The 27,733-nt window shown below is 38.6% G+C and overlaps 6 protein-coding genes across 6 annotated transcripts; all 6 read right to left on the reverse strand.

The window, feature by feature from the left end:
* Positions 1-389: 389 nt before the first annotated feature.
* MELLADRAFT_115763 (uncharacterized protein) lies at positions 390-7,425 on the reverse strand (the record flags this gene model as incomplete). The annotated part of the gene is made up of 15 exons (XM_007407206.1): positions 390-447; positions 1,255-1,424; positions 1,501-1,734; positions 1,817-1,879; positions 1,958-2,262; positions 2,358-2,508; positions 2,623-2,706; positions 2,787-2,855; positions 2,924-3,091; positions 3,218-3,363; positions 3,436-3,495; positions 3,593-6,306; positions 6,395-6,674; positions 6,982-7,065; positions 7,255-7,425. The coding sequence occupies 15 exons, from the start codon at positions 7,289-7,291 to the stop codon at positions 390-392; spliced, it is 4,623 nt and encodes a 1,540-aa protein (XP_007407268.1).
* Positions 7,426-9,883: 2,458 nt separating this feature from the next.
* On the reverse strand, positions 9,884-11,989 carry MELLADRAFT_77144 (uncharacterized protein; the record flags this gene model as incomplete). The annotated part of the gene is made up of 6 exons (XM_007407205.1): positions 9,884-10,311; positions 10,390-10,480; positions 10,552-10,809; positions 10,910-11,035; positions 11,125-11,350; positions 11,459-11,989. The coding sequence occupies 6 exons, from the start codon at positions 11,936-11,938 to the stop codon at positions 10,308-10,310; spliced, it is 1,185 nt and encodes a 394-aa protein (XP_007407267.1).
* Positions 11,990-12,807: 818 nt separating this feature from the next.
* On the reverse strand, positions 12,808-14,384 carry MELLADRAFT_124013 (uncharacterized protein; the record flags this gene model as incomplete). The annotated part of the gene is made up of 6 exons (XM_007407204.1): positions 12,808-13,123; positions 13,187-13,355; positions 13,429-13,703; positions 13,774-13,906; positions 14,022-14,096; positions 14,192-14,384. 6 exons carry the CDS (start codon positions 14,382-14,384, stop codon positions 12,808-12,810), a joined length of 1,161 nt encoding a protein of 386 aa, XP_007407266.1.
* Positions 14,385-19,840: 5,456 nt separating this feature from the next.
* MELLADRAFT_104199 (uncharacterized protein) lies at positions 19,841-21,049 on the reverse strand (the record flags this gene model as incomplete). Its single annotated transcript, XM_007407203.1, has 5 exons — positions 19,841-20,031; positions 20,157-20,263; positions 20,337-20,418; positions 20,499-20,913; positions 21,020-21,049. The coding sequence occupies 5 exons, from the start codon at positions 21,047-21,049 to the stop codon at positions 19,841-19,843; spliced, it is 825 nt and encodes a 274-aa protein (XP_007407265.1).
* Positions 21,050-22,431: 1,382 nt separating this feature from the next.
* On the reverse strand, positions 22,432-23,134 carry MELLADRAFT_123581 (uncharacterized protein; the record flags this gene model as incomplete). The annotated part of the gene is made up of 5 exons (XM_007407202.1): positions 22,432-22,454; positions 22,540-22,602; positions 22,685-22,789; positions 22,871-22,936; positions 23,005-23,134. 5 exons carry the CDS (start codon positions 23,132-23,134, stop codon positions 22,432-22,434), a joined length of 387 nt encoding a protein of 128 aa, XP_007407264.1.
* A 1,138-nt stretch (positions 23,135-24,272) lies between these two features.
* Positions 24,273-25,301, reverse strand: MELLADRAFT_115766 (uncharacterized protein; the record flags this gene model as incomplete). Its single annotated transcript, XM_007407201.1, has 2 exons — positions 24,273-24,740; positions 24,822-25,301. 2 exons carry the CDS (start codon positions 25,102-25,104, stop codon positions 24,718-24,720), a joined length of 306 nt encoding a protein of 101 aa, XP_007407263.1.
* Positions 25,302-27,733: the final 2,432 nt, after the last annotated feature.

Here is a 27,733-nt window from a genome sequence, read left to right on the forward strand (position 1 = left end):
CAAAGTTCACTTATGATTTTTTATTCAAAATCTCTAGATCAAAACATATAATACACATTCAAATCTCATGTAATTATAGTACCTTTATCATTCGAATCAAGTTTTTTAAATTATATATTCATCTCAGTAATCAAATTTGTATATATTTTCTTTTAATAAATTATATATATATGGATCTAAATAATGTGATGATCTTGAAGTCATCATCATCAGAGCATTTATTTCTTTTTAAAGGTGAGGAAAAAAAACGTTTAAACTTGAAGAAAAAGTAAAAATGTTAGTAAAGTCTTTCTTACCAGAAACAAAAAAGATTGCTGTGATAAAAATGTATTACATGAAGTCTTACATAGAAACAAAAAATCCCTCATCGTCCAAACAGATGATCAAAATTATTCTTTCCAGAATATATTGATACTTAAAGGCTCATCCATACTAGTTGTACCACTGCTATCAGATTCCAAAAAGAATCCTAAAACTCAAATCGAACAAATGAATGCACGACAGCTTGTGAAATTCTGTGAAGAGGGCTCAAGTTCTTTTAATGCATGCAAGGAGAGCCCATGTGGTTTCTATGAGGCTTCTCTACCTTTTCCATTCAATGTCCTTCATCTGGACCAATCAACCAGAAACTCTTCCCAAACCATGTGTCACAGTCCACTAAGCTCATATTCAATCCAACCATACATCCCAAAACAAAAACATTTTTCAAACAAACCACACAAATCCACATCCGATGACTCCTTCCCTTCCCTTCCCTTCCCTTCCCTCCTGCCCTCTCAAAGTCAAAAACCTTAAGCCTTTTCAAGTTCTCTCTCTGTTGCTACAAAAAAATGAAGAATTATATTTAATAATCATTCAAAAAAGAAACCCTGTATGACAAACAAAAAGAAAAAAAGAAAAAAAAAAGGATGCATATATCAAACAAACCAAAAAGATTCTTGCATTTAAAAAGTCCTCTTCTTTCTCATTCCTCTTTCAATCAAAAAAACCCGTCTCATGTTAAAATTAAATTCAACAAAAAAAAACAATATAAAAAAATCAAACAGTATGTAGAGAGAGAGAGAGAGAGAGAGAGAGAGAGAGAGAAAGATAGTATAAATAAATAAACGAATGATGATAAAGAAAAAAATTAATGAAGATATGTAATATAACAAACACAAAGAATTTGAGAATTGCAAAAAAGAAAAACAAACAAGAAGTCTTTGAGATCTTCTTCATTAAATCTATAAACACCTATCTACTCCCCCTTCTTACTTTTCTTCTTCTTCTTCTACAACTTCTTCCAAACTGTTTCCAGGATCAGCCGGTCCTGGTGCCGCTGCCGCTCCTGCTGCGGGTGACGTAACCTCAACTTCAACCCCACCAGAAGCTTTCAGTAACCTAGCAGTAGTAGCACCAATACTTGAATCATCAGGTACTTTAAACTATTCGAAAACCAAAAAGCAAACTCATCAGTTCAAAAGTAAAAATCAGAAATTTCAATCAAATCCATAAACAAACCCCTTCAGCAGCCATATCTTTAAAGATCTCAGAATCCGCTCCACTCTTCATCATAGCCAACATCTTAGCCGCCGCATTTCCCACATCAGATTGACCATTGATGATGGTAACTCTTTCTCTTCTAGCTCGAACAGGTGGTCGACTTGGTGTACCTCCTCTGATCTTGGCTAAGATATCTTCCAAGACTGGATCTGCATCATCTGCTTCTTTGGTGGCTTTTCGATTGGCTTCAGCCTAGTTATTCATAACAAAACAAGGTTAGGTTTTTTTGGATTATCAAAATTAGATTGAGAAATGAAAAAAACAAAACAATTACCTCTAGTCGTTTCTGACGAGCAGTACGTGCTTCATTCCATTTCCGATTCTCATCCCTCGCTTTCTATATCCCAAAAAATCAAAACACAATCAACTTGATGAACAAAAAAGGACGAAAAAGACAAAAGAAAACCACACGAACCCGATAAGAAGTAACAAAAGTTTTAAAGATTCCAAAGAAAGACATTGAATTCATTTGTTTACGTTCATCAATCTCTTCACCAAAGAAAGTTAAAACTTCAGTATAAGAAGTTTTAGCCAAGGTAATCTTATCTTTCAAAACAGCTAATTTGTTAACTGCTTCTCTCACAAACTTTGGCATTCTTTGTCTATAGCCATCATTGGTTGAAATATTATCTAAATCAAATTTATTATATAGAGCTGTTCTTGTTTTTTCGATTTCTGATTTAAGTTCTGTAAAATCTTTAACTAATGCTTGTAAATCAACTAAATTTTATCCCAATCAATGTAAATCATCATCAGTTTCTTTCATCTTTTTTTTTTGTTCAAAGGTTTGGTGAGAAAAAGGGACTTGCTTCTACATGCATTAGCAGGTTCAGCCAACTCATCAAGAAAACCAGCAAGTTCAGGAAAAGATTGTGAAACGGTCTTTTCAACAAAATGTAATAAAGTGAAATCTCCAGATTGAGCCATTGCACCATCTTCATCTGGTGTAGCTTTTGTATCAACCAACTAAAAAAAATCAAAAGAAAATCAAAAAAAAAGAAAATCAAAAAAATGAAAACAAAAAACTTGTCAAAAAATGATCAACGATCAAATCAATTTAAACAAGAAGAAAACACATACCCGATTAATACTGCTCACTCGGAACCCAAACGCACCACCTTGGAAATTATTTCCATTCAAGAAATTACCCAACATCAAAACCAACTATTGATGAAAATCGTTCAAACCCATCACACATCAATTAAGTAAATCCAAATCATCATGATCATGTGAAAAAAACTCACATTGAGAAGTCCAGAGAAATGTTGAGCTTCTTGTAAAGCACCAGTAGCAACATTAAACTTGGTAGCATTCTAATCAAACCGAAATTACATTTGAGTGTTTCGATTTCGATTTTTTGAAAAATCAAGATTCCACTTACTTGATCTAAGATTCCAAATGCTTCATCAAATCTTGATCTACATAACATCCCATCTATCCTTAGCGTTAAATTATCAAATTTAATTAATTCCACCAAGAACCGATCAGCTGCATGTAATAATGATAAATCTTCTTCTGATGAAGTTTGATGTCTGTTCAATAATCCAACCTAAACAAAAAAAAGGATACCAAAGCTCATCAATGACTGTTTTAATGGCAAAAGGACTTCTTTTTTTTGGTTGCTTTTTTTGGTTGCTTTGTTTCGTTGCTTTTTTTTGAGGGGTGGTTTACTTACTTGAGTAGGATCCGGTACAACTCCACTCAACTCCGTCAAAAAAGTTTGAGTACAAAAATCTTCATCAAACCTTCTAATCTTATCAATCACAGATGCCACTCTTGCTCCCATATCCGGTTCGGCTCCCGGTTTCAATAAGATCATTTCTAATCCACCAAAAAAAAAACCACACCAATCAGTTTAACCTTTCTTCTGATGATGATGATAGAGATCCTTACCTATTCTTTGTCTTACTCTTGGATCCAAAACACTCTTTAAAGCTTCTTTCTTCTTCATACCTAAACTCTCGCACAAAAAAAAACCAAACCAAACCAAATCAATCTTTCTCTGTTTGATACCTTTTTTGAATCCAAAGAAAAAGAGAATTCAACTGACCACCTAAAGCTTTAACCTGTTTAGCCCTAAAATCCTTTTCAATCTCAACAAACACTCCATCCTGTTTCAACATCTCAGTCAATTTAACTTCATCAATAAAGTTATGTGCCCAAACTGTGTTTTGAATCGAATCTTTCGAAATCTTTTCCCATTGAAGTTGTTTTAATTTTTGACTTGCAAACACCTGTAATTCTTTTCGGTTCTTAACACTCATCATCCCATTCGGTGCTAATGGTACCCGCATCCCTGGTGCTGGTGGTGCTCCTGGCGCTCTTGGTGCTGGTGGCGCTCCTGGTGCTTTAGGTGGGGGTGGTGCTCCTGGTGCCGGTGGTGGTGGTGGTGCTGCTGGGGCTTTTGGTATCTGTTGAAGTTGAAGATCTAATGGTGGACCTGAAGGAGGAGGGGGAGGAGGAGGAGGAGGAGGTGGTGGTGGTGGAGGAGGAGGTGGAGGAGGAGGAGGAGGCGGCGGAGGAGGTGGAGGAGCAGCAGACGCAGGAACGGGAAGGGTACCCTTGAGAAGAGGAGCATTAAGTTTAATAGTAGCCACCGAACCACGTTCAGAAGCATCAATCAAAAGGTCTAGTGTACTAGATCGATCGTCGTGAGGAAGTAACGGGGTAGGATTCGAAAGTCGTCGAGTCGATTTCTGAAGTCTAAGGATCTCTAAATCAGGTGGTAAGTTTTGAATCGAATTCGTACTACTGCTAGGCACCATCATCGTTTGTTCTGAATAAGCCGAAGCTGTATCTGGTTCATCATCTGTGGTCACATATTTCATCGTCGAACCAGAAGCAGAACGTAATTGATGCATCTTTAATTCACCAAGATACAAGGCTGGTTTACGTCCGACTTGAGAGGGTATCATCGCTCGTGGATTCTGATGATCTTTAGGAAGTGGGTATCCTTTTGGTTTGGTGGGTTTGTTCTTCTTTGCTACAGGTGAATCAGGTGGTGTTAAACCAAATTCACTTCCACTATCATCACCATCCGAAGGAAGTTGACGTGAGCCTCGATGCGCTTTCCTCGTACTTCGAGAACGGTCAATGGTGATCGTTGGTGTGATGGGTTCATTGGCCTGATGTCGTTCAACCGCATCATCATCTGGATCAGCAAATCTTCCTTTATCAATCGACTCTTTAGTAGAATGAAGACCACGTTGGGTTGATAAAGTTGTGTCACTTTCGATCCTCATTTTACTCTTATCACTTTCAACATTCACCAGATCGGTAGTTCTACCTTCTAAAGTTAAAATCGCTTTTTCTCTTTGAAGTTTTTTATTCATGATATCCATTAATTCTCTTCTATCAAGTATCCCTTTATCATCTTGAACGACTTCTAAATTCTTAGATTCTTTTAACATTGTAAACAATTCTCGAATTTGTAATTCTTGTTGTGACACTTCTGATCTATGTTGTTTTTCCATCTCTTTGATTCTTGATTGTAATGCTTCAGTAGCCGTACGTGAGATATTTAATGCATGTTCCATTTCATCATTTGATTGTTTTAATTCAGTCACCTTGCCATCTTGATTTGCTAATAATTCTTCTTCCAACATATCCTTATCACGCTTTAACCTTTCGATTTGCCTTCGTGCTTCTTGTAAATCAGTCACACTACTCTGTAATTGATCTTGATCCGCAAACCGTGATAGGACAGCGGCCACGCTCACACCAAGCATCGAAGTGAAATCTCCACCTCCACCATCATCCAAAGCCTTACTATCTAATACCACAGAAGTGACTAATTGATCTATTAACTGATAAAACCGAATCTGATTCTCTCCTTCTTCTTTAATCAACAATAAATGTTGAAGAATCGAAACAAAGAATTCCTTTGCACGTGAGTTACCTAAATTATCCAGAATAGTATTAAATAATTCCAACGGATTGGTCATATCATTCAACAATCGATGATTATAAGTTTCAAGTAATTCTTCCTCATCTTGTACTGTCTCAAGTTCGATTTGATTCAGTTGTCTTTCGATCGAGTTATGTTGAAACTTTCTTAATTTATCAATGATTCGCTTGAGACCTGAGCTATTCATTTGACTTCGTAAGTGAACACGGACCGTCACATCTTCAGGAATGCTAATGATCGAGGTGATCAAGAATAAGTTTGCGAGTGCGTATTCATTCAAAGCACCTTCAATACCTATCGGACTCGTTGGCGTGAGCGTAGAACCGCTATGTGGCGTATCAGGAGATATTGAACTGTTAGAGAGAAGGCTGTTATGTGGATTATGACCTCGTAAACTACGAATCTCTTCACTTGCACCCACCAAACTTCCCATCTTGCCTCGTCCATCAATCACTTGCTCAAACGATGAAAACCACGCATCAAACCGGGCAGAGGTTTCTCCAATTAACTTGCCACTCAAATTCCGCATATTAGCCAATTGATCAAGTCCTTTGAGGACATGAGAATGCCCTTTGGGACGATCCCAATGACATAAGAACGTCAAGATATCTGCTACTGTTTTTCGTGTCGGAAGATGAGGTGAGATTAAAGAGAACAGAATCTGATAAATCGAGTCTGGATGGAGGATAGCATCGTTGGCGCCTTGCTTTGAGTTCAATAAGATCTTCAAACATTTCAATGTCTCGTATTCCGTAATCAAGTCTGATTCTTTTCGGATTTGACCAGGTGCATTGATCTTATCCAGTGAGTTAGTCAACACAATCTGACCCTTGAGGTGAATGAATTCTTGTAGCCACCTATATCATGAATGATAAAGCGCAACAGGATTAATCATTGAAAGTATTAGAATAGTAAGATTAGATCTGCAAATAAAACTGAACTAACCCGATCTCGTAAGTCCTTAAAGCGACTGCTAATGCAGCCACAACTCGGTGATCCGCCGACCTTTCCATAAATTTCTTAATATACCATTCAGGTTCTTCTCTCTTCCCACTCCGGTTACCGCCAGGATGTCGCCACATACCATGACCGGAAGATCTAGCTAATTTGTTTGTAGCATGGTGATGAGAATTAGGACCACCAGGTGAAGGCATCAAGTCTTGAGTTGATCGCTTGGAAGGTGATGTTTCGGGATTATGTCGTCTTTGTCTTGCAGAATGCCATTCTAGATTGATAGAGATATGAAAATGATTGTCAGGATCGGTATAAGTAAATTCAGCCATGATGTTTTGCTATGATGAAATGCATATATTGTTGAAATCGTTGAAAGATAGTCTGATATTGACTAGCACGATTAAAAGTTCTCAAGGTAAAATAAGTCAAGAATGAAAGTCATCCTTCGAACATGGTCATTCTTTAGTTAACACAATCAGCGCCTTTCAGAGACGTTGAAAACAATGCACACAAAGGCATGCGATGATGCCAGAATATAACCACGCCGAAGAAAAGGGTGATTGAATCAATTCACGAACCAGTATACCGATCATTATAGATCAACGTCCATTTCTTTTCTAATGAAAAATTCAGCATGTCTTGTTTCGCACTAGGTGGTAAAGCTTGATGTCATGAATGGTGAAGTTTTGAAGGGAATTTTTGAAATCATTGAATTTCAAAGACAAAGGCGAGCAAATGAGAAGAATTGAGATAACACGGGTATAAAGGGACAAACCCAAACAAACAATCAGGTGAGATTAGATGAGTCTGAAATCGCTTGAATGGCATGACAAAGCTTTTCAAATACGTACAAGCCAATTCACGACGTTTCATCATATCTGCAAACATTTCTTCTACTACCAATTCAGCTGTACCATCTCTTGGTCTCAGCAGTTCGAACTTATCACTATTGATATCAGGTTGTGGCCAACGAGATCGATCTATAGGTGAATGTTCTGAATCGTATTGTTCAGATGAACGCCGTCGACGCATACGAACACCCGGTACGGGAGGTGGAGGCATATCGGAAGAATATTGATCGGATGGATTAGAAGAAGTTGAGGAAATTTGTCGAGGTCGGCTCCGGAGCCAAGGATGGTTACTGCTATTACTGGCGGTAGAATCTTGCTAGAGATGAATTTGAGAAATGAGAAATGAGGATTAGTAAACAGATTCCAATCGCCAAGGGAGTTTCAAATGCCTAGGCCAAAGATGAGAAGCGGATGGAAATTGATTGATTGAGAGGGTAAAGTGACAACGGTATCGAAGTTGATGATGGGAAGCAGCTTTTCTCACTGCAGATCACCAAGATGGGTTTTCGGCTGGGATAGGCCCAGAAGGAAACTTTCAAACTCACTCTAGTCGGCCTACTTGAAGTTGAAGCTGTAGAAACGGTTCTGATTGAAGAACTGTACCGGTCATCTTCAGTGGAATCATTGGTCCTTCGTAAATCAGTTTGAGTGATATATCTTGAATTTTGAATTGCATCACGTCTAAAACCATCAGTTTGAATTTGATGATCTGAATCAGTCATGTTGTTGTTGTTGTTGTTGTGATTGATAGGATTAGATGATTTTTGTTTTGAACGAGGTTTTGGAGTGATTTGAGCGATTGTTTTATAGTTGAGATTGATTTCAGGTGTAAGAGGTGAAGCAGGACGAGAGATTGGAGTGCGAGAAGGAAGAAGACTTGATTGAATGTCGAGTGGATCATAAGGGATAGCTGAGAAATCGAGACTAGATGAATGACGATTTGATTTCTTATGTCGACTGAACATGTTGAGACTGAGTGCATGTGGATTGGATTGGATTGGCTTGAAGAATCGAAAGAAAGTGAAGGAAATGAAGGCTTGAAGTAGTAAATCAATAAATGGTAATCAACTCAATTATCAAAATCAATTTCACTAATCAGTAAAACCTCGATTTCTTAAGATTTCCATTCCATTTACCCCACTCTCACTCTCACTCTCACTCTCACTCTCACTCTCACTCTCACTCTCAATCAATCCTCAACTTCATCATCAGCATTCATCTTGTACCCTCAAATTCATTCTAATTCAACAAAATCAATCTCTTTCAAAAATCAATCAACCATCCACATCTGAGCCTGGTGTGATGACATAACTCAACTAGAACTAAAATTCAAACCTACAATTCAACTGAACTTTTGATCCAGAATGCCTTGGGTTTACAACAATCAAAGATCTCAGTATAACATTTGACCTTCAAGTGATCAAGCTATGCAGACGGGTCTTGATACCTCAGTCAGATCATAAGATCTTGGCTAAACCACAATCCAATCCAATCAGCTGTGGTTTTCTGGTGCATGTTTACAAGAAAAAAACACTCAAGGGTAGAATATCTGCAAATTAAACTACACTAAAGGTCTATATTACAAATCAGATATCTAGGAAGACTCATAACCTTGAAAATATCAATACCTGTCACAGGATTTAGACAAATCTTAACACAAGAAAATTCAAAGAGAAAGAAAAATATTGGGATGATCATAGGCCTTTATATATATTTACAAAAAAGGCAAAGGAAAAGTACTCAAAAAAATATATTAGTCAATAAGAGGTCAATCAGACACAAAATGAAAAAAAAATGAAACAACAAAGAAATGGATTAAGTTTTAGAAGTTGTGACAGATTGGATTGAAGAGGATCATTTGAGGTTTTCTGCGGAAGAAGATGACTTTCAATACAAGTAAATAACTTGAAAAGAGAATAGATGTCATAAAAAGAAATCATAAATAAGAAACAAAACAGAAGGATTATTTGGGGAGATTCTATTATGATGAATGATGATTGAAGTGGATCTAAAACTTATTTAATTTGTAGAATTGCATACTTGATAATAAGATCCTATACTATGATTTTGTAATTCTCATCAATTGGGTTTTTCAAAACCATAAAATATTTTTTGGAATATGTTTAACTTTTTAACCACACACACTATACAAGAAAGGTATATGAAACTCACACATATGGCAAAACCAAAAAACCAAAAACAGTGGACATTTTTTTTCTTTGATCCCTGCCAATTCTAAAAGATATTTCTTGTTACATAATACTAGATGCAAAGAAGGTAAAGTGTGAAACCATGTAGTAGAATCGACTGTTCCATAAGCACATTCTTTGGATTTCTTTCTCTATAACATCACAGACGGCTAATGTTAATGTTATACATCAAGTGTCAATGACAAGTAGTTATTTCTTACATACATTCGATCCCTTCAACTTGGTCTATAATGATGAATGAGCCTAAAGTGTGTTGGATGAAACTCAGATGCTTCTGTGCCATAATATGATTACAATGCATAACATCAATGCTGATGTTGGAAAATCCTTATTTTTAATTTGAACAGTTTTAGTTTCTCAGAAGTATCTCAAATTGATCTGCTTATCTACAATAATTAGACATTGATGACTTTTGGTCTGGTGAAGAATTGTTTCTTTCATCATTGAAATTTGGTTGGAAGTTACTGAAGAGAAATTTGAGCTTCTGTTGTGGACTGAATCAAAAAACCCATCTTAGAAGACCCCCAGCTTATCATATGCTATATCTTTTCACAACACATACGTTTGATCATGTAGTGTGAAACATACCCAAAAACATTCACAAGGGGTGCTTTTTCACCTGATATGTATGACAGTGTTAAGTATGCATTCAAGGTGATTTTACATCAAAGGTCATCACACCTTATATATCTATCAAAAATCTCCTGTCAACTATTACGCATATGAAGTGAGTCTTCTGATAAAACTAAGGTTGTGTCAAATTCCAAATTACTTGCTTCCTTTTAATTATACTTTGTAAGAAACTTTTTCCAGAATATCTAGTATTTGCTTAACGATTAATTTTCAACTATGAGGACAAAAAAGAAGGTCAATGTTTACATAAAGCCAAGCTTGGATAAATTAATGGAAAGGAGATTTGATTTACTTTGGTTTGGTTGAGTCTTCACTATCTGAATCAGTACAACCACGTGCTAATAACTGGTTCCATTTTTCACTCAGATTTGAGATTTGTTGACCTAGAAAACCCAAAGAGATTGTTAGTTTCAAGAATCGGTTGGATCAATGAAAAATTCAAGAATTTACAAACCTTGTGAACAGTCTAAGATATCAAGAGGTAAATGAGAGCTTGCAAATCGACTAGGCTGAAGTCTTGCCTCATTCACTAGCCTGAGTTCAGGTTTGTGCTTTAAGGTTTCGGATGGGTTAAGTAATTCTTCGTATGAGAAAAGGTATGGTTCACTATAAGAGCTGAGTGGGTTGAAATCGACAAGTTTGAGTTTAGGAGTGAGGGTTCCGTTAAGTGGAAGGGTTCGGGTGGGATTGGTCATATACACATCGAAGCTGACTATCAAGTAAAAAAAGATGATGAGAAAGAAATGGTAAGTGATGGGAACTTGGTTAAGAAGCAGTCTGGAGAGGTCAGCTCAAAAGTCTGGATCACTCACAATCAGAGAGCTTGAATTTAGGCATGATGATGGATTGGTAAAAGGATAAGATTCGTGAGACGATGGCTTCTTGAGCCTCAACAGGTTGAAGGAAATCGAAATGAGTGGAAGAGCGTGAAGAGATTGCTATCGAAGAAAGTTTGATGAACTGATTGATAAGCTTATGCACTGTCTAGGATCTTGTGTTTGTTTCGATATTAACAAATGATACTCACCGATCAGTGTGCGGTCCTTGACGAAGCATCTGAATTCGTGGGCTGGGTTCAGGTTGAACCATTCACGTAACACAAGCACGAAAGGGAATGTGTCGTTACAATACTTCTCTTTAACAAGATTCAGATCGTGAGCTATACAATCACTAGTCTTGAGGAGTGTGTATATGTCATTGGGACAGCGGCAACGCAAGAGACCATCGCCCGAAGGTAACATGAATGCAGAATCCTGGCGAGTAGATTTCCAAGTAAGAAGACGGTCTATCAGTATTTGTGTATACTACAGCAATCCGGAGTTTGGAACTGTTGGCTTCAAGCTTTGTAAATGAAAGCGGACTTGGGGTGCGGACCAATTTAGTTTTGGGAATACCGAGCCATCGTGCAGTTGAATAGCATGTCGAATAGTTTGATTGAGTTCAGGAAAATCGTATTTTTTCCTACTATTCGAAGACTTCGTTTGCTTATGTTGATCCGATGTTGAAGGAGAACCGATAAGAGGATCAGGCTTGGAAATAACCTCCTCTTCACCACTGCTGACACTTTCTTCAGATTCACTCAGTTGGCTCCGATATTGTTGCTCTTCATCGTCCAAGGGCAAAAAGAACCCGTCAAGGTCATCACTGAGGTATTCAAGCACCTTGGGAGATAGTGGAATGATTGTAGATTTGAACGTATATGATTCAAAGGCTGGGTACCAGTTTTGGAGCGAACAGGATTCTAGAACATCCTTGGTGAGTTCGGGAAATGTGACTTCCGATGTCTCGTCAGGTATGCCAGTATCATCGGTAACATTTTTCAAAACCTCGATGTGAACCATTCGAGTAGCGTGTGCAAAGTAAAAGGAGAGATTCGAGCTGAATACGAAGATAAAAAAATGCGAAAGGCTGATCAAAAATTTGGCCGGTCTCTTGGGCTTGAACTGGCCGGAGTTTTCTTGGGTCAGACCTGTTTTGCCCCATAAAGCATACCTCTGTATGCGCATACATTCTTTATGACACTCGAGAAAAAAGTGTTGTGAGCTGTTGTGAGCTTCACCGTATCGCGACAATCCATGTCGTGAGTCGTGACGTCGTCTCTTTTTGTGTGCCACCAAAATAGACCAAAATTCCCTTGTTTGTTCATGTTGAACCCCCTTCATACCTTCTCACCTTCAATATAAATTTTACCTCCATTTCCCTTGGCTGCTGTACTTGATTTAACATAATCAATGATTGACCTCGCCAATTCAACCTCACCTTTGATCAGTGATAGATCTGGCAAGCTGAAGCCCGTATCATCAGTACGGGTGCAAGATAAATCTGTCTGACTATCTTTGGCTTTTTGAGGGCAAAAATAAGACTTGAGATATGCTCCGAACAAAAGCTTAAATATTGAACACAAGCAAGTCTTCATAAATCTCTATCCTGATATTTGACTACGATGACTACCGAAAAAGAACGCAAGAGGTGAAAGATGAATTTTTTTCAATTATGTATCATTTTCAAAACCCGTTGTTCATAAGTCGGAGGATATAAATATACGAAATGAGATAAACAAAATACAATAAGAATAGAAAAGGTAGGTTTTCCATCGCAATCAAGAAATCAAAATCATGACCAAGAAGAATCTTTTATCGAGAAGAATTTTTTTAGGAAGTGAAAAGAATCAAAAACTATTGCAATAAGAAATCATACAACCACTCGTAAATCAAAGAATGAGTGAGAAACCAATTCCAATAAAACTGGCGCAAAAGGAACTCAGGATGATCGTACGTGAAAGAACTAAAGTTACACCATCTGATTTTGCACGTGAGATTTCTCTCCCTGTGTTATTTGTGATTGAAACGGTTTGATCACTGCTTATCCCTGTGTTATTTGTGATTGAAACGGTTTGATCACTGCTTATAGTTGTTTGTTTTGGCGATGTAGGAGCACTTGGTAGTTCGTTGAACAATGTGGCTGGATCATAAGATTGACAATCTGTCACAGTAGGGATCCAAGGTTTATATGGAATATCACTAAGTCTAAGAAATAAATCAGTTGATTTATCATTCAATCCATTCAGTTTCTTTAAGAAATTTACTTACTTGATTTGTCCAGCAGATTCAGGTGGTTGAGACCAAGTTTTTTGTACTCCATTTTCTATATAAACACCTACTGGTAATTGATTGACACCTTTACATGATTGAAAGGTTCCTTTGATTGCAGCATAATTTGCTGGCATATTATATTCACAACCGATTCGATCATAGATATCTAAATTTCAAGTCAATCGAGTTCATCTTCAATCACTCATCATATCATTTGAAAACTCAAGAGAATTCCTTACGTTCACATAATTTAGCTGCATCAGGTCCGGCTGGATCACATGCTTTGAAACAAAACGTATTTGATCCGACAAAACTTGTCCATTCAATCACTTGGATTGGATCACTACCAGTAGCATTCTTTCCAAAAGCGGTTGAATACACTAAACCTCCCAACGGATTCCCTCTGAGATCTGCACCATGTGGATCTAATTCTCCTCCTGGATCAGTTGACTTGAGATTCAGCACGGTTTGATCGATCTGTCCTACTATTTGAATATATCCGGGGGTTCTGGTCCTACACGAAGAAAAGTGCAAGATATCGATATTTTGAAACCCTCCATTCTTGTTGTTGATAGAGGACTTACAATTGAATCCCTTGGATCGCACCTGCTGGAATCATACGTGCTCCGTATTTCTTCTTGGTACAATATGCAACTGCTTCACCTTCAATATCTCCTACAATTGAATTTGGAGCTTGAGCTCCCCATAAACAAAACCGTAAAATTCGAAAAATGCGAGCGAAGAAAACCAATAGGTTACGAAGAAAGTAGGGCTTCTGACGTTAGGATTGAGCCATTTGAATAAAGTTGAGGAGATGAGTAAGAAGACTTATCATCAATCGAGTCTAACCAAGCTGTTTGACATTTAGAGTCTTGAGTCTGAGTAGTAGCATTACAAATATTGTACCCTTAAAAATCCAGTTAAGAAGAAGAAAAAAGTAAATTCGGTTGAATCATTGCATGCGAGTCATAACATTACCACCAAAGCACGATAACGACGTACCAGATTGAGTTCCTCTCTCGCCATTTCCAGTATCAGCTTGATACGGAATTTTAGGCCAAGGAAATCGTTTAGCAGCCAGAGGAACATCGCCACCAGTGTTTTGACTTTGGATCGAGTACAGAAATAAAACGAAAATCAGGCTGAAAATTGTAAAGGTTTGAGGCCCTTTGATGATAGCAGGTTGAGAGATCATCCTGTGATACCGCAAGTGCTTCAATCAAATGGAAGTTCGAAAAACTTTAATCTTCTACTGTTTTATATCTATTATAAGTACCTCAATCTCAAAACTTCCTGGAGAAGGTATTTGAAGAGTAGTAAGGAAGAAAAAAAGCTTGGATTTATCGAAATTCTGCGTTCCGAGGGAAGAACCAATCAATCTCATCTTTATATCATACTTTTTTTGTCTTTAAACTCATCGTTGTCAATTTCTCAGTTCCTGTACTTGCGCGGTCGCCCAGGGCGCAATCCAAGTCGAGTCAAGGGAAAATGATTATATACACCTCGGTGAAGATCGTGTAGGAGATGGTTGTTACATAAAAATTCGGATTTTCATGCTTTCTAATCCTAATCAACCGAGCGGCACGCAGATTTTCTTTGATCGATGTCTGTTGTACACACGCACAGCAGGTTTCATGAATCACATCTACAGCTATCCCCAGTTCCACGCTCAATGACTTGAGGATTGTGGGCTCGATTGCGCAGTATTTGTCTGAAAGATTGTCCTTGCAAGTTGCATACTCTGAAGCTTACTAAATTCGAATCCAAGCTATAATTTAGAGGTCATTGTTGGGGAAAAGATCTCTCCACATGTGCAGTCCCTCGCCAAAGGCCTTGAGCGACCTCGGGTCTTTGGCGATGGACGTAGTTACGTTTGCATGTGCTTGTGGCTTCAGAAGGTTACGTAACACGTGGTCGGAACTCACTTGTGGTCGTTGGTACATATATTACCTAGCTGAACATGAGCCCCACCAACCGCAGAGACGTCCCCCGGAGCCTGCGGAGGGGGGGCTTGCAACTTATCATCAAATTTGAACTGATACCAATTTCAATCTGGGCGGGACTATCTCCAGCTAGCATTTGCCCCATGTTGCATCAAATTTCAAAGAAACCATTCAAAGTGCTTCAATGAAGGTGTAGCATAGCAATAATTCATCTGCATCTTTTGCTCTCTTCGGATTTTCCATATAAGGGAGGCTCAGGTCAACTTGTTTTGCTGCTTTGACCTTTTTTTTCCCAAATTCATAAAGTTGACGCAAAAGTTTATGAATTTGGGAAAAGTTTTAGGACATCCCAATTTTTTTTACACAAATTTACAGCGATAAAAAACCCAAATGAGTATAAATCCAGAACCACTAAACAACAAATGTGAGGTTAAAAAGTGAAGAAAGGTATTGAGACTGCATAAGTATCAAGCACCCACAAAAGAAAAAGAATTATGGATCAACGGCTTCAAGAATTTGTTGACCGCTGTTGACCGCTGTTGACCATCTTGTTTCACAAAACGGGAAATCTTTTGACAACACAGTGCCATAAAAAGATTTCCCCATTTTTTTAAGAAAACAGTGTAAAGGTCTTGACCTGAGCCCCCATATTGCTCATAACTGCCTAAAGTTGAATGTCTGAATTTATTTATTATCAAAATTTTACATGTGACTTGCTGCAATCACTGTCGTGTCCCCATTTGACTGTACTTTACATATTTATCTGATAAACCATCCACAATTGTATGATTGATATCCTCAAAAAGTTACACATTTTTAGTTAAGCTTGGAGACAAAGTATTGTTTTGGAGTCCTCTCAAGTTTGAGGCAGTATGTGTACAAGATGCCTTGGAAAATCTTGGCCTCTTCAGATTTCTAAGATTGATGATTGTGGCATGGTCACATTGATTTCTGCTAAAAATCTCAAATTTGGGATTGGCATCATGCAAAGTGTTCCAATAAGCTGTAAGCCCCTCTTCTGCAAGCTCCAAAGGATGTGCAGACTTTGAGGAGAGACTTATTTAAGCTAAATATATTGCTTTTTCTAAAAAGCAACATAGCAACAGTTACCTTACTGTACCAGTGCCTCCCTACCATATCTGGGCTGTGCAGTACCATAGCCAGTAGTACTGGTACCTGCAACCACATTCAATACTGAGAAGACCATGAAGGCAATTTTCACCCTATATACTTAGGGGATACAAAGTTAAAACTGGGAGTTTTTTCCCAGTTTCCCAGTTTCCCAAATACCACCAAAAACGCAAACTGGGAAACTGGGAGAACGTGGGAAAGTTCCAAACACAGCCAAAAACGAAAACTGGGAAACTGGGAAAAAAATCCCAGTTTTAACTTTGTATCCCACAACTGTACTCAGTGTTGTACCTGTGCTCTGGGTATGTTATCAGATACTGCTTGGGAGAAAAACACGGCATTTGGTACTATACCATACCGTACTTAATTTGTGGGAAAGGTACTTGACCAGCTCAGCAAGGGTTGAACCCTTGATCAAGCTTCTCTTTTTTCAAGTACGCCACCTTGGACCTTCCAGCAATGAATCTATCCAAAGACAGCATACAAGCCTGGGCAGAATTGTGAGTATTTCCACCTCTTTTTGTCAGATTAATTAAAAATGATAAGGTACCAGATATAGTACAGGTAGTGTCCAAGAAGGACTTAGTAAAGTATATATTTTTAGAGTCTATATTGTTGACTGTACTAACAAACAAACCCATGATCATTGGAGGTACACCTGGCAACACCACTTATGCTCAGCTCAAGAAAGCATAAGTGGTGCAGGAGCGGAGTGAGTTCTCACTCTGCTAGGACCACCACTATGATGAGCAGTGCCCGTGCACCACACTTCCAGGGTAGAATTCCCAAGAGCGGAGTAAACCACTGCACAATGGGTCTGGGCTCGGGTTGCTCCGCTATATAGCGGAGCAATAACCTGTACCCTAGTGAACACTGCCTTCTAACTTGGCCATCCTTCTCAGCATTTGCCATATCAACATATCATCCAATCTAGCTTAAAATGGCCGCCAGGACATGTTTTCTAACAAGTAAATCTACCCCTCAGACAGTTTTTCAGTGCTGGCCAGCTTTTGGTTTATTAATCAGATGTATTCAAGATATTGTTTCAAGGTATGTCCCATATTAATTTCTCATTGATTGCATCACCACCAACATATTTACCTCGGATTACAAAATCCAAGGTATCCTTGGATGCAAAACCTCGGACAGAAGCTTCCTGAGGTTTTGATCCGAGGTAATTCTCAGGGAGAAAAAAGACCTTGGGCAAATACCTCGGACAAGGTTTGTCCAAGGATTTGCCTCCGACAATACCTCGGATTTCTCAACCCAAGGCATCTATGCTGGCAGTGCATCTCAATTGCAATATATGTATCATTCTAATCATTGATATCAGCCTTCTCTACTTGTCTGACTTGCTAAGTTTTCTTTTCTTTTGTCTTATGCTTTATTTTTTCTAAAGACAACTAATCTGCTCTCCTATGATCCAGCCTTATAAGCTTGGATCAGAGTAGACATAGATTTATAACAAATCCAATCTTGGTCAAGTTAAATTCAATCTTTGTTATTATTTCGGCTACATATTACATAGAGCCATGTGTGGCACTATATAGCAACTTAGAGTCCAGCACCGCTTTAGAGCAATTTTGTGGTGATTTCTCCATTACAAACCTTCAAGTGGGCAAAAAGTAAAAATGAGTGATTGCAGAGCGCTGTGAGTTAGAGTGGAGCCTCTGCTCAGCAACCAAAACAGACATAAATCCTGTGTGGTGCATAGCGGTTGTGGTGTTGCACCTGTAACAGATGCTGAAATTTAGCCCTCAGATTCAAGAGAACAGTTTGAGTTCTACAAATGCCCATGAATTTTGCAATTGGCAAGCAAAACACTTAATTCCTAGTTCATTAGACAGCTGAACATTGGCCCCAGAGATAATATATGTGGATTTCTAGAAGAATATTTGGACAATAGCTGCCTTGTGAGATAAACTGAAGCTTTGACTCATCAAAAAGACATTTAGAGACAGTGGCTCTAGTATTCTAATGGCCCCAAAATGAGTTCTTTGACCAAGAATTGCAAAAGTTCTGAGCATTTCTAGAATGCCAATTTGTCAGCCGTGAGTACATATGTATGTACCCAAAAGACTAACTTGTAATATACAAACAACCCTTATAGAATCTAATTACATGTACATACCACCTAGAAAACACATGTAACATGTCACAAAACATATCCACACCCTAATTACATATACATGTACATTGAAAACAACATGTAATATGTAATAAAATATCATTTACACCTCATACCTCAGTGTCAAGAGTTAAAATGCTTACACTACATAACATACCTATCATGTGTATATGTAATCTAGTACCACTAATAATAATCATAACAATCATTAGTAGTAGACCCTGAACCAATGTAGTGATATGAACAAATATCACTACAGTTAGTTTTAGAGAGGAGAGTATATAAACTCTCAGCCCAAAGAAGGATTTCCCCCAAGCAATTTATTACACACCTCTTTTAAAGAACCCTTTAACGTTCAATTGAAGTACATAATCAAAAGTCTTATACCAATAAGACTAGTGATTCACCTCTTATCTTTAAAGCAGCTTCCTGACTAGAAGATCAAGTAATCTCTTTCTTCATCCTCTGGATCCTCTACTTCCCCTAAGTAGATTGTTTCTAGGTTAGTGACCTTGCAATTAACTTCAGGTTAGTTACCTCTTGAACAGCTGCAGGTTAGTGACCTATATCAACTCACAGGTTAGTGTACCTATTGAACAGCTGCAAGTTGGTAACTTTGGAACAACCAGACTAGTGACTCAGACCTATACCTCACTCTTTAATCTGCTACCATACAGATTAAAGTAGAGCCTTGGATCCAGCTCTTTTATTCCATTATAATCAATAATTATATTTCTTATCTCCTTTTAAGGAGTCACCGAACTGTAGTCTGTCTGCATTTATCCAAACAGACTATTTATCCTATTCTTCTCTTTGATTTCTCTTATTTCATATTGTGATACTACATATTGAAATAGATAATAATTTAATAGATTATTAAATAAAACCCAATTTCCATAGTACTCTCTCAGAGAGCCACCTACCCTCACACAAATGTTGTCATGAAACTTAAGAGCCAACTTTCAGCATTTGTTAGAGGTGTACATCTGATGATCATGGAGTTTTTTGTCAGTACATTCAACAATATAGACTCTGAAAATACAAAAAACACTCATATTGAAGTTCTCAACACCAGGAACAATACACATATCTTTTTGTATTCTCTGCCCTCTGCCTGGCCACTCATTATTTTTGTAAATCAATATTTATGTCCTCTTCTCAGAATATTTTATTTTTCTTGTAGTGATATATAGTCAATGTGCCAAATCAATTCAGGGCACATTCAAGAAAGAAATACATCTAAAATTGGATGTATCAAAATAAGATGCATGTATGCATCTCTAGAAATTCAAGGATTCATCTGAGAACCATCAAGATGCCGTAAATAAATTCCTTTTCATGTGTATCTTTTACAGTTGTCCATAAAGAGAATGTGATGAGGAAGAGAGCCCTAAAGTGAAAAATCAAAATACATGAGGAACCAAAACACATCTGTCTTTTTTAAATATCTTATGCAAGATTTGTATTTATTGAAGTCACTGGATTATGCCTAGACCTTCTAAGGCCCCAACTGGGCATTCGAGTTGTGTGTACATTCAATTCATCCATTGAATCTGAATTTTCATAAGGATTCAAGAACCTGTATAATATCCCATGTAGAATCACTGCACAGAATCCTGGAATCCAAAATACCCAATGTACTAGCAAAAAATATATCAGATTCAGTCAGCCTTGTGAATTAATTACTTTGATACTTTTCCTTTGCTTTTTTTGAAACCATTTTTTTCTCTAGACTTCTAAACACAAAAATGATAGTCAAACTCACTGGATTGGAATTTCAAAATTCCAAATGAAAGTCCAAAACATATATTAGGGAATCCATAAGCTCCGATATATCCAGCATGAGGGGCAAACCCAGATGTACAAAAACATCTAGGAAGTTTTGAAGGAGAATATTCTTTCAATTGCTAATTCCATTTTGACTTGCAGGGTTAAAAACACTTACATCAATCCAACTGATAAACCGTATAGGACTGGAGATAGGTAAACACTTTGAGTTCCATTTGGTCTAAGAGAATGCACAGTTCCTGTTGGCGACGGCAATTCATTGGAAAAATCAGTGCTCATAAAACATTACAAAACGCTAGGAACCTCTTCCATGACTCACCCTGAGCAAAAGTCAATAAGACTAAGGCAGCCATAAACTCCAATGCAAAGGCCTGACCAGTTGTAAAACCACTCTTCTCATCGATCGCACATCCACCATTTGCCAGATCTGAAGCATGTTTACCTAGAGCTGCAGCAACTAACCCACCTCCTGTGATAGCACCAAGCATTTGGGCTAGAATGTACGATAGTGATCTGAAAAGGGATGTATTGCCAATGGCGAGCTGGGATAAGGTGATGATCGGGTTGATGTGTGCACCTGTGATTGGTTTCAGAGAGTACATGATGATTGTCACTGCGGTTCCATAAAGGAAAGCAAGTCCAGAAGCTACCCCTATAGGTCCTTCTAGTGTGAAAACCAAAGAAGCTACCCCGATGATCCAAATGAGTATCATACTTCCCAAAGCTTCAAAAATCTATATCCAAAAAAACATCCTCCGAGTTACTTTCAGTCCTAACTCGAAAACCAGGAAGAAAGGAGATCTCCAAATGGATATGGACCAAGGATTATCAATTACTAACCGATGCTTTCCATATGACCAGAATACCCATTTTTTATTTGTTTGTTGAGAAGGACTTGAGAAACTTCGCGATGGAAGAGTCGTAACTTGGATTTTTCAATAAATTTCTCCAACGGCTATCTACGTTTTCTTTTTGATTGACTTGAGGGATTCGTCTTCTTTTTTTTGTGACTCGAATACGTAAAAAAAAAATATGAAAGACTTGGCTTCAATACTGATAGATATGTATATATACAATAAACTCGTGAAGTCTTCAGAAATCGAGTATGGTATGAGAGGTGTTAAAGAGTAGAATTTCCAAGGACGCAAAAGTTTTCAGGGAAGCAAGCGATTTTTATGGGTCTCGAAGGTCTAAAGGTCTGATCGAAGCATAGAAAACATAAACGCTCACACCTTCACAACCAAAGGAGTTGCCAATACTTTGATAAAATTATCTCTATTCTTCTTCGATCAGGTTTGTCTCAATTTTTTGTGCCGCTTTTCCTCTAATACCAACATATCTCAGCACTCGCATCCCTCGGTTGTGAGTTTGAGAGAGAGAGAGACAGAGAGGTGAAAAGAAATGATCGAGTTGAAGATAACCTGTGAACCTCATTCTTCGCCGAAAATGAATGCCGATCAAACAATTCAACTCCTTTGGATCGAGGAGGAGTCATCTGGCTTCTCAAACGGGAGGCCGAGCGAGGCCGGAACTGGTAATTATAAGAAAGGCATCAGCTCCACACCAGTTGTGAAGAAGGATTCCTCAAGGTCTCGGTGGAGACAATTGCGTTCTGGAGTGGCACATTGTATTTAATTTTTCCAGTGAATCTGGAACCCTCGCATAACTTACGAGCTTGGAGAAGGAAGTGAAAATTGAAGGACGTCTGAGAAGAGATAGTGAAGAAAAACTTCAAGGTAAGAAGGAGTAGAGTAGCCATTCAACTCCCATAGACCTCCAAAGCACACGGAATCATGATGTGCTAGCCTCAAGTAATTTCATCAACTCGTTGCTACGATGATTTCTAACGACAACTCGCGCTTCACTTGCGGCGAGAAAATGGGGCAGCGTGCAACAATTATATGACCTGTGAAGACTCAACATTGGAGCTTTCATTATCCGAGTTTTGACTATTGCAGTGAGCTTCAGAGCGGGCTTTGATTTCCATAACTTCGAACCGAAACCGGATCTCAAGAGATTTAAAAGGTGGGTAAAAAGTATCGAAATCCTATTTTACAACTTCAATATACAATTCCTTCAACTTTCGACACGTATAGTAAGGTTATCTTTTTGTTTCTTTCAGTATGAAGAATCCAACTCTATACGTATGGTATCAAAAGATCAAAGTCCCGTATTTAATCCTAGATTGTATTCTCCAAACGCTGAATTACGGTAAGTGAAAAGGTCAACATCAAAACTATATTTTGTGAAGTTCAATTGTGGCAATCTGAGCAGGCTGTTAGGGTTGAAAAAAAACAAAGACACATGTGATCAAGAACCGTTAAGTGAACTTCTTCATGATCACAAAAGATACGACATACAAATCACGGGTCCATCGCCAATCTTCCAGGGGCATTTAAAGTTGCCGCGGGGACTCTCACAGTCTGAATGTATAGGATAAATGATGAGATTATTGTAAACGGTGGACATGAAGGATGTGTATCAAATGAGGAAATGTTTACTCACAGAAATGTTTGTCATCAGCGTAATTGTATTGATGGCAGTGTTCTGTACTTGCCTCTTTCCCATCAGGATCAACCACACAACCGGCCCTTTGAACGTACAATGCTCCTGCCAATCGTCACATTGAAAAACCATCGGGTATAAATCATCATGGGTATCTTAAAATAGAGAAAACTTGAAGGAACTCACCATTGGATTTGCAGCTTGCAGGATTGCAATCATGCTGATGGGCGCCATCAGAAGTCTCACCACAAACTATGCGAGAAGGGGAAAGATTAGGACGACAGATGTGTATGAAACTGGACAGGAAAGAAGGAGATCACCTGCAACATTGTGGTTGATATTGTAATCAGTTTTACACGCAATCGTCTTAGACTTGGCTGAGCACATTTCCATGAATACGGTCAGTGTGATACACATCAGTGCAAGCTTAAGAAGAGTTTGCAAGGTCATCTTGGTATATGGATAATGGCGAGTGAGGAAATGATATTCGTGCGAGCTGGCAAGTCGTCAGTCGGGGGGGAATAGATGTAGACTCTTCATCATATCTCGCAAGAGGTCGGAGAGATATAAAAAACCTCACAGAAGTTTTAAGAAACATTGGGTGGGGGGCTGTGGGGGGATAAATCCAAACAGCGAAATCGATGACCCTAATACATAGCCCTACTGTGGAAGGCGGCCTTCTCAAGAAGGAGCGGAGAACACTTCACCACATTGGCACAAAGGCCAAGCCTTTCAGCTCTTTCCAGTACATGAAACAAACAAGTCACGAACAGTCAAGAACACTTTTACACTTGTTCCCAACCGGCAAAATTATTGTTGTTCTAAATAACCTTTTGTCATTGAACGAAATAGGATGGCACAGGACCCTACGTACCCGACGTTCGGATGACCTGATTTTCCTTGCCCTTTCTTACCCAAACCGAAAGCCTCTCAAGTCAAGTTAATCCAAAGAGTGATTTTCAGGTCAGAAGCATCATCTTAGTAATGGAAATTGAATAGAATGATGGACAAGAGACTGCATCGTCTGTTTAAGTGAAACTGAGTATGGATTTGCCATCAAGACTTTTAACAGAAAGATGAACTCCTTTCAAGGTTCGTTATCGTATCTTGACCTAATAAGACATATATGGATTCGAGTGTAATTGATCTGGGATCACAGAGAAGGCAGTAAACACGCGCTGTTAACGCGTCACGCGGTGATCTCCTTATTTCCTATCCACTTTTATACACCGCTTTCCTAATTCTTTCTTCCGCTCAAACAGTTTGCGGTGAGACTTCCGATGCCAATTACAATGGTGAATTCCTCCAGGGCACTGAGGGAACTTAGTGAAGTTGGTCAAGACCGAGTGAATCAAGTCAAAGATATCAAAAGTGAAGATAACCAACACTTTGTGAGGCGTTTACCAAGACCCACTTAACAAACAGCATACCGCATTCATTGAGCCACATATCAGAGTCATGAAATCACATCTTACAGCATCTTACTTTGAAAGTCAGACTCACTGCACCAAGACATCGGTTGTTTGTCTTCAAGAACATAGCAATAACATTTCTTCAGATATTAGTCATCTTTCAGGTAAAGTCTTTTATAGAACGTGTCTGTGTTTGCAAAAAAAGGAAAGGTTGAATCGTAAAAAGATGATGTAAAAACCATGTAGTGGCTACTGATATATTGTATCCTACAAGTACAAAGTCAATTTACTCATCAAATATCCCTAACCTAAAAAAACAGAAACGATGAAAGTCTAAGAAAACAATTGAAGAAAGTTGCTAAAAAGGTTTAAAAAGTCATTCAATCTCATCATGTAATTTACCAAGTTCGTTTACCTAAATCTTAAAACCAAAAAAAACCGCGAAAGAAAAAAGTAAATTTCGTAACAGTAGAGAGACAACGAGTTTATACATTCAGATAGGGTGATTTGAAGTGAGATAATAAGATGTTTGAAGAATGAAAAGAGTAAAGGGTAATGACATCAATTGAAGGTCTTCGTGTATGTTGACCTATTCCAATTTTTTCATGATATCTTCCCAGATCAACAGCACATATCACAAATAGCTATAAAAAGGTTAAACAAAGGTCAATAAGTGAGTTTCGAATCAAGGTAAAGTAAAAGATTAGAGAGGTCTTGAGATTTACCTTCAAAGATGCAACAACATAACAAACAACGAATCAAGTCATATAGACAATCACAACAGCAACCACCACGTAAACGCATCAATCGATCTTGCTTCGGTTCATCTGATTGATCTTGTCGTTCGAGATCTAAATCATGATTTGTAGAGCTAGGTTTGATATAATTGGTTTGATTGAGAACATAGGCTGTTGGTGGAAACTTAGGTTCTTGGTCCTCTAGTTGATGTTCAGAATTGATCATTGGTGGTGGTGGAATTGAGATCGTGGTCGAATCAGCTTGGTTCATCTTGTCTTGTGGTTTTGGTTTCTTAACTTTGACTTTAGGTTGATTCGTAGAATGAAAGAGGTACGAAGAAGATGTGAATGAAAAGGATACGATATCGTAGATGGAGAGCAAGAGATATGTATAGTTCAAAGGGATGGTAAATATGTTTGAACGATGATGAGAATGAAGTCAAGACAACTTATTGAGTCGAAGTTGATACTAAACACTTGGTCAGGGAAACTCTTCGGAAGGAGAGGGTCTTTTTAAATTTCATTAAAGTTTGTTTAATCTCTACTTTATTTGTAAGCTCCAATGAGGCTGTGCAAACCAAATCGTAACTCAACACAGCTCCACATACTTGTACAGTTGATTCAATTTCAAATTTCAGGAAGCACCATGCACAACTTTTTCAGGCGCTCGTATGAGGCACGCAAGGAGAGCAGCCGCTGTCCATGAACACGCACCTCGGGAACCTAATGATGAATGTCGGGACACCTAGGTTAGTAATAATATATACCAATGCGGAGCCTTGTCGTATTTGTTACGTACAATTAGATGTTCTCTTACTCTAATGTCCCAGGTGACTTAGACATTCCAAATAGCTAACTATATAAGCTAAGAGCATTCATCCTATAGGAGATTGCTCCCTCCCTTGCGCTATTTCTTCACTAACAGTTCCCTGTCCTGACCACTTATAATATCTAATAAGTAGTCGGAATAGACTCTGTTACCCTTTTTCTGTCCATCCCACCCTCCCTTACTAATGTGGACTACCCGGTAAACAGGAATACCTTGGTACGGGGTGTATCACTAACACCACCCTTCCGCTCTTCCCGTTGACCGTGTTGTCTCGTCTAGGTGTCGGGACTTCCCTTTCCTAATATCGTAACTCTGGAAACCCAAACAGTATTCTCAAGACTGGTTAGATATCCGGATTACGCTATAAGGATCAAGGAAGACCCCCCACCCATACACTTGTATAGATTATATAAGTGTACACTTAGATACCACGCTAGTAATAAGTGACAATTAATGAAATAAGGAACCAGACACATCATGTGTTTGATTCCAAGTGGCTTAACCGTCACACCTAAGTTAACCACTCAGAGAAAACACAAATACTAAGTCACTAGGAAAGAATTGTCCTAGTGACGATAATCCCTGTAAAAGTCTATTCCTCCAAGTAAGTGTAAGGAATGGACCCATGCTTGGCCACCCTCGCAAGGCGTCCAGCGAGCAAGCTTAACCAAGTCTCTCGTCAAACCGCGGGCGTCCTCGACTCCTTTGGAACCTGCGCAGGAGGGACTCACAACTTATCGCATCTCCTTGCGTGTGGCGTGATACCAAAGGTACTTTTTGGATTTTTCACACTTTTCACACTAAATTTACACTACAGCATGTCCCATCAACAACTCAGAAATTCTGAATACACTGTCCTTTTCTGACACATCTTGCACATAACACACTTCAATATCTACACGCCTTGATAAGAAAACATTTGCTTGAGGTGACAGTCTTCAATTGATAATATAGCAGCTTCTGGGACAGTTATAGAAATCTTGAGGAGAGCAAAAGGTCATAGAAATATGGCTCTATGAATTGCATACAGGGATGATGATGATTCATTTTGTCTGAGAAGGCCAAAAATGGAGGCTGGAGATAGCTCTGGCCAAAGTGATTTTGGTATCAAGCTAAAGTCTTGGACAAGTCACAAGGCCAGACCCCTCCACAGGCTCCAGCGGATGTCTCTGTGGTTGATGGGACCTGTGTTAAGCTAGTCAATCAAGGGACTTACATCAAATGTGTACGCTCCACAAGCACCAGGTACAATATTTCCAGAATTTTGCGCATTGGAGCACCTCCTACGCAGGTCTGCAAATGCACCACAATTGTGAAAAATTGGACACACATGTAGATGTATCTTATGTTTGCAGACCTGGGGGGAGCAATGGGATTCTGGATTATCTCTGGGAGTTTTCAGGTACAGACCTGGTGATTGACATACATATGGGTATCTTTCATATCCTTGTAGCCGGACAGACCCATTCACATCTGCTGCACATGGGCCAGGTGGCCACAAGCTTGAGACCTCCAGTAACCCATAGGTTTCTGATTCAGGGCTTTGCCTTATCAGGATGATCTCACATTGATCAGAGGGTTTTCCTCAAATGTATTTTTCTGAGAAGCGATTTCTTTGGTTGGTTTGTTCACAAGAGGCTTTTCAGTGGCTGTGTTGGTCATGGGGTGGTGTTCTTCAATTGGAGTATCTTTCTTGGGAGGGTTGTCCTCATCTGGATCAGAATGGCTGGGGTTGATAGGAAAGGAACCAGATTGGTATGCTATGCAGGAGCACTTGCATGGGGGCATTGGCACTTCATCTTCCTTAAGCTTCAGTTTGTGTTTAGTGTTGCTTGATTTGGAGTGAGGGCTTAATCACATTTGAAATTTGTAATTGTTTTCTTCAAAGGACATAAAGATGGTGAGTTGATGTTTGAAGAAATTCAAGGTGAATGGATTTCTCTTCCACTTTGAAAAGGTTCCACCATGTGTCAGAAAAATGTTCCCTCTCTATCAGGATATTTCCCTAAACTCACTCATTACCCAATCACAGCCTGTATCATGGAAATAGACAGTGCAATTGTGCCTTTGG

This window comes from Melampsora larici-populina (assembly GCF_000204055.1).
Source record: "Melampsora larici-populina 98AG31 unplaced genomic scaffold MELLAscaffold_8, whole genome shotgun sequence".
In the NCBI taxonomy this organism is placed as follows: Eukaryota; Fungi; Basidiomycota; class Pucciniomycetes; order Pucciniales; family Melampsoraceae; genus Melampsora; species Melampsora laricis-populina.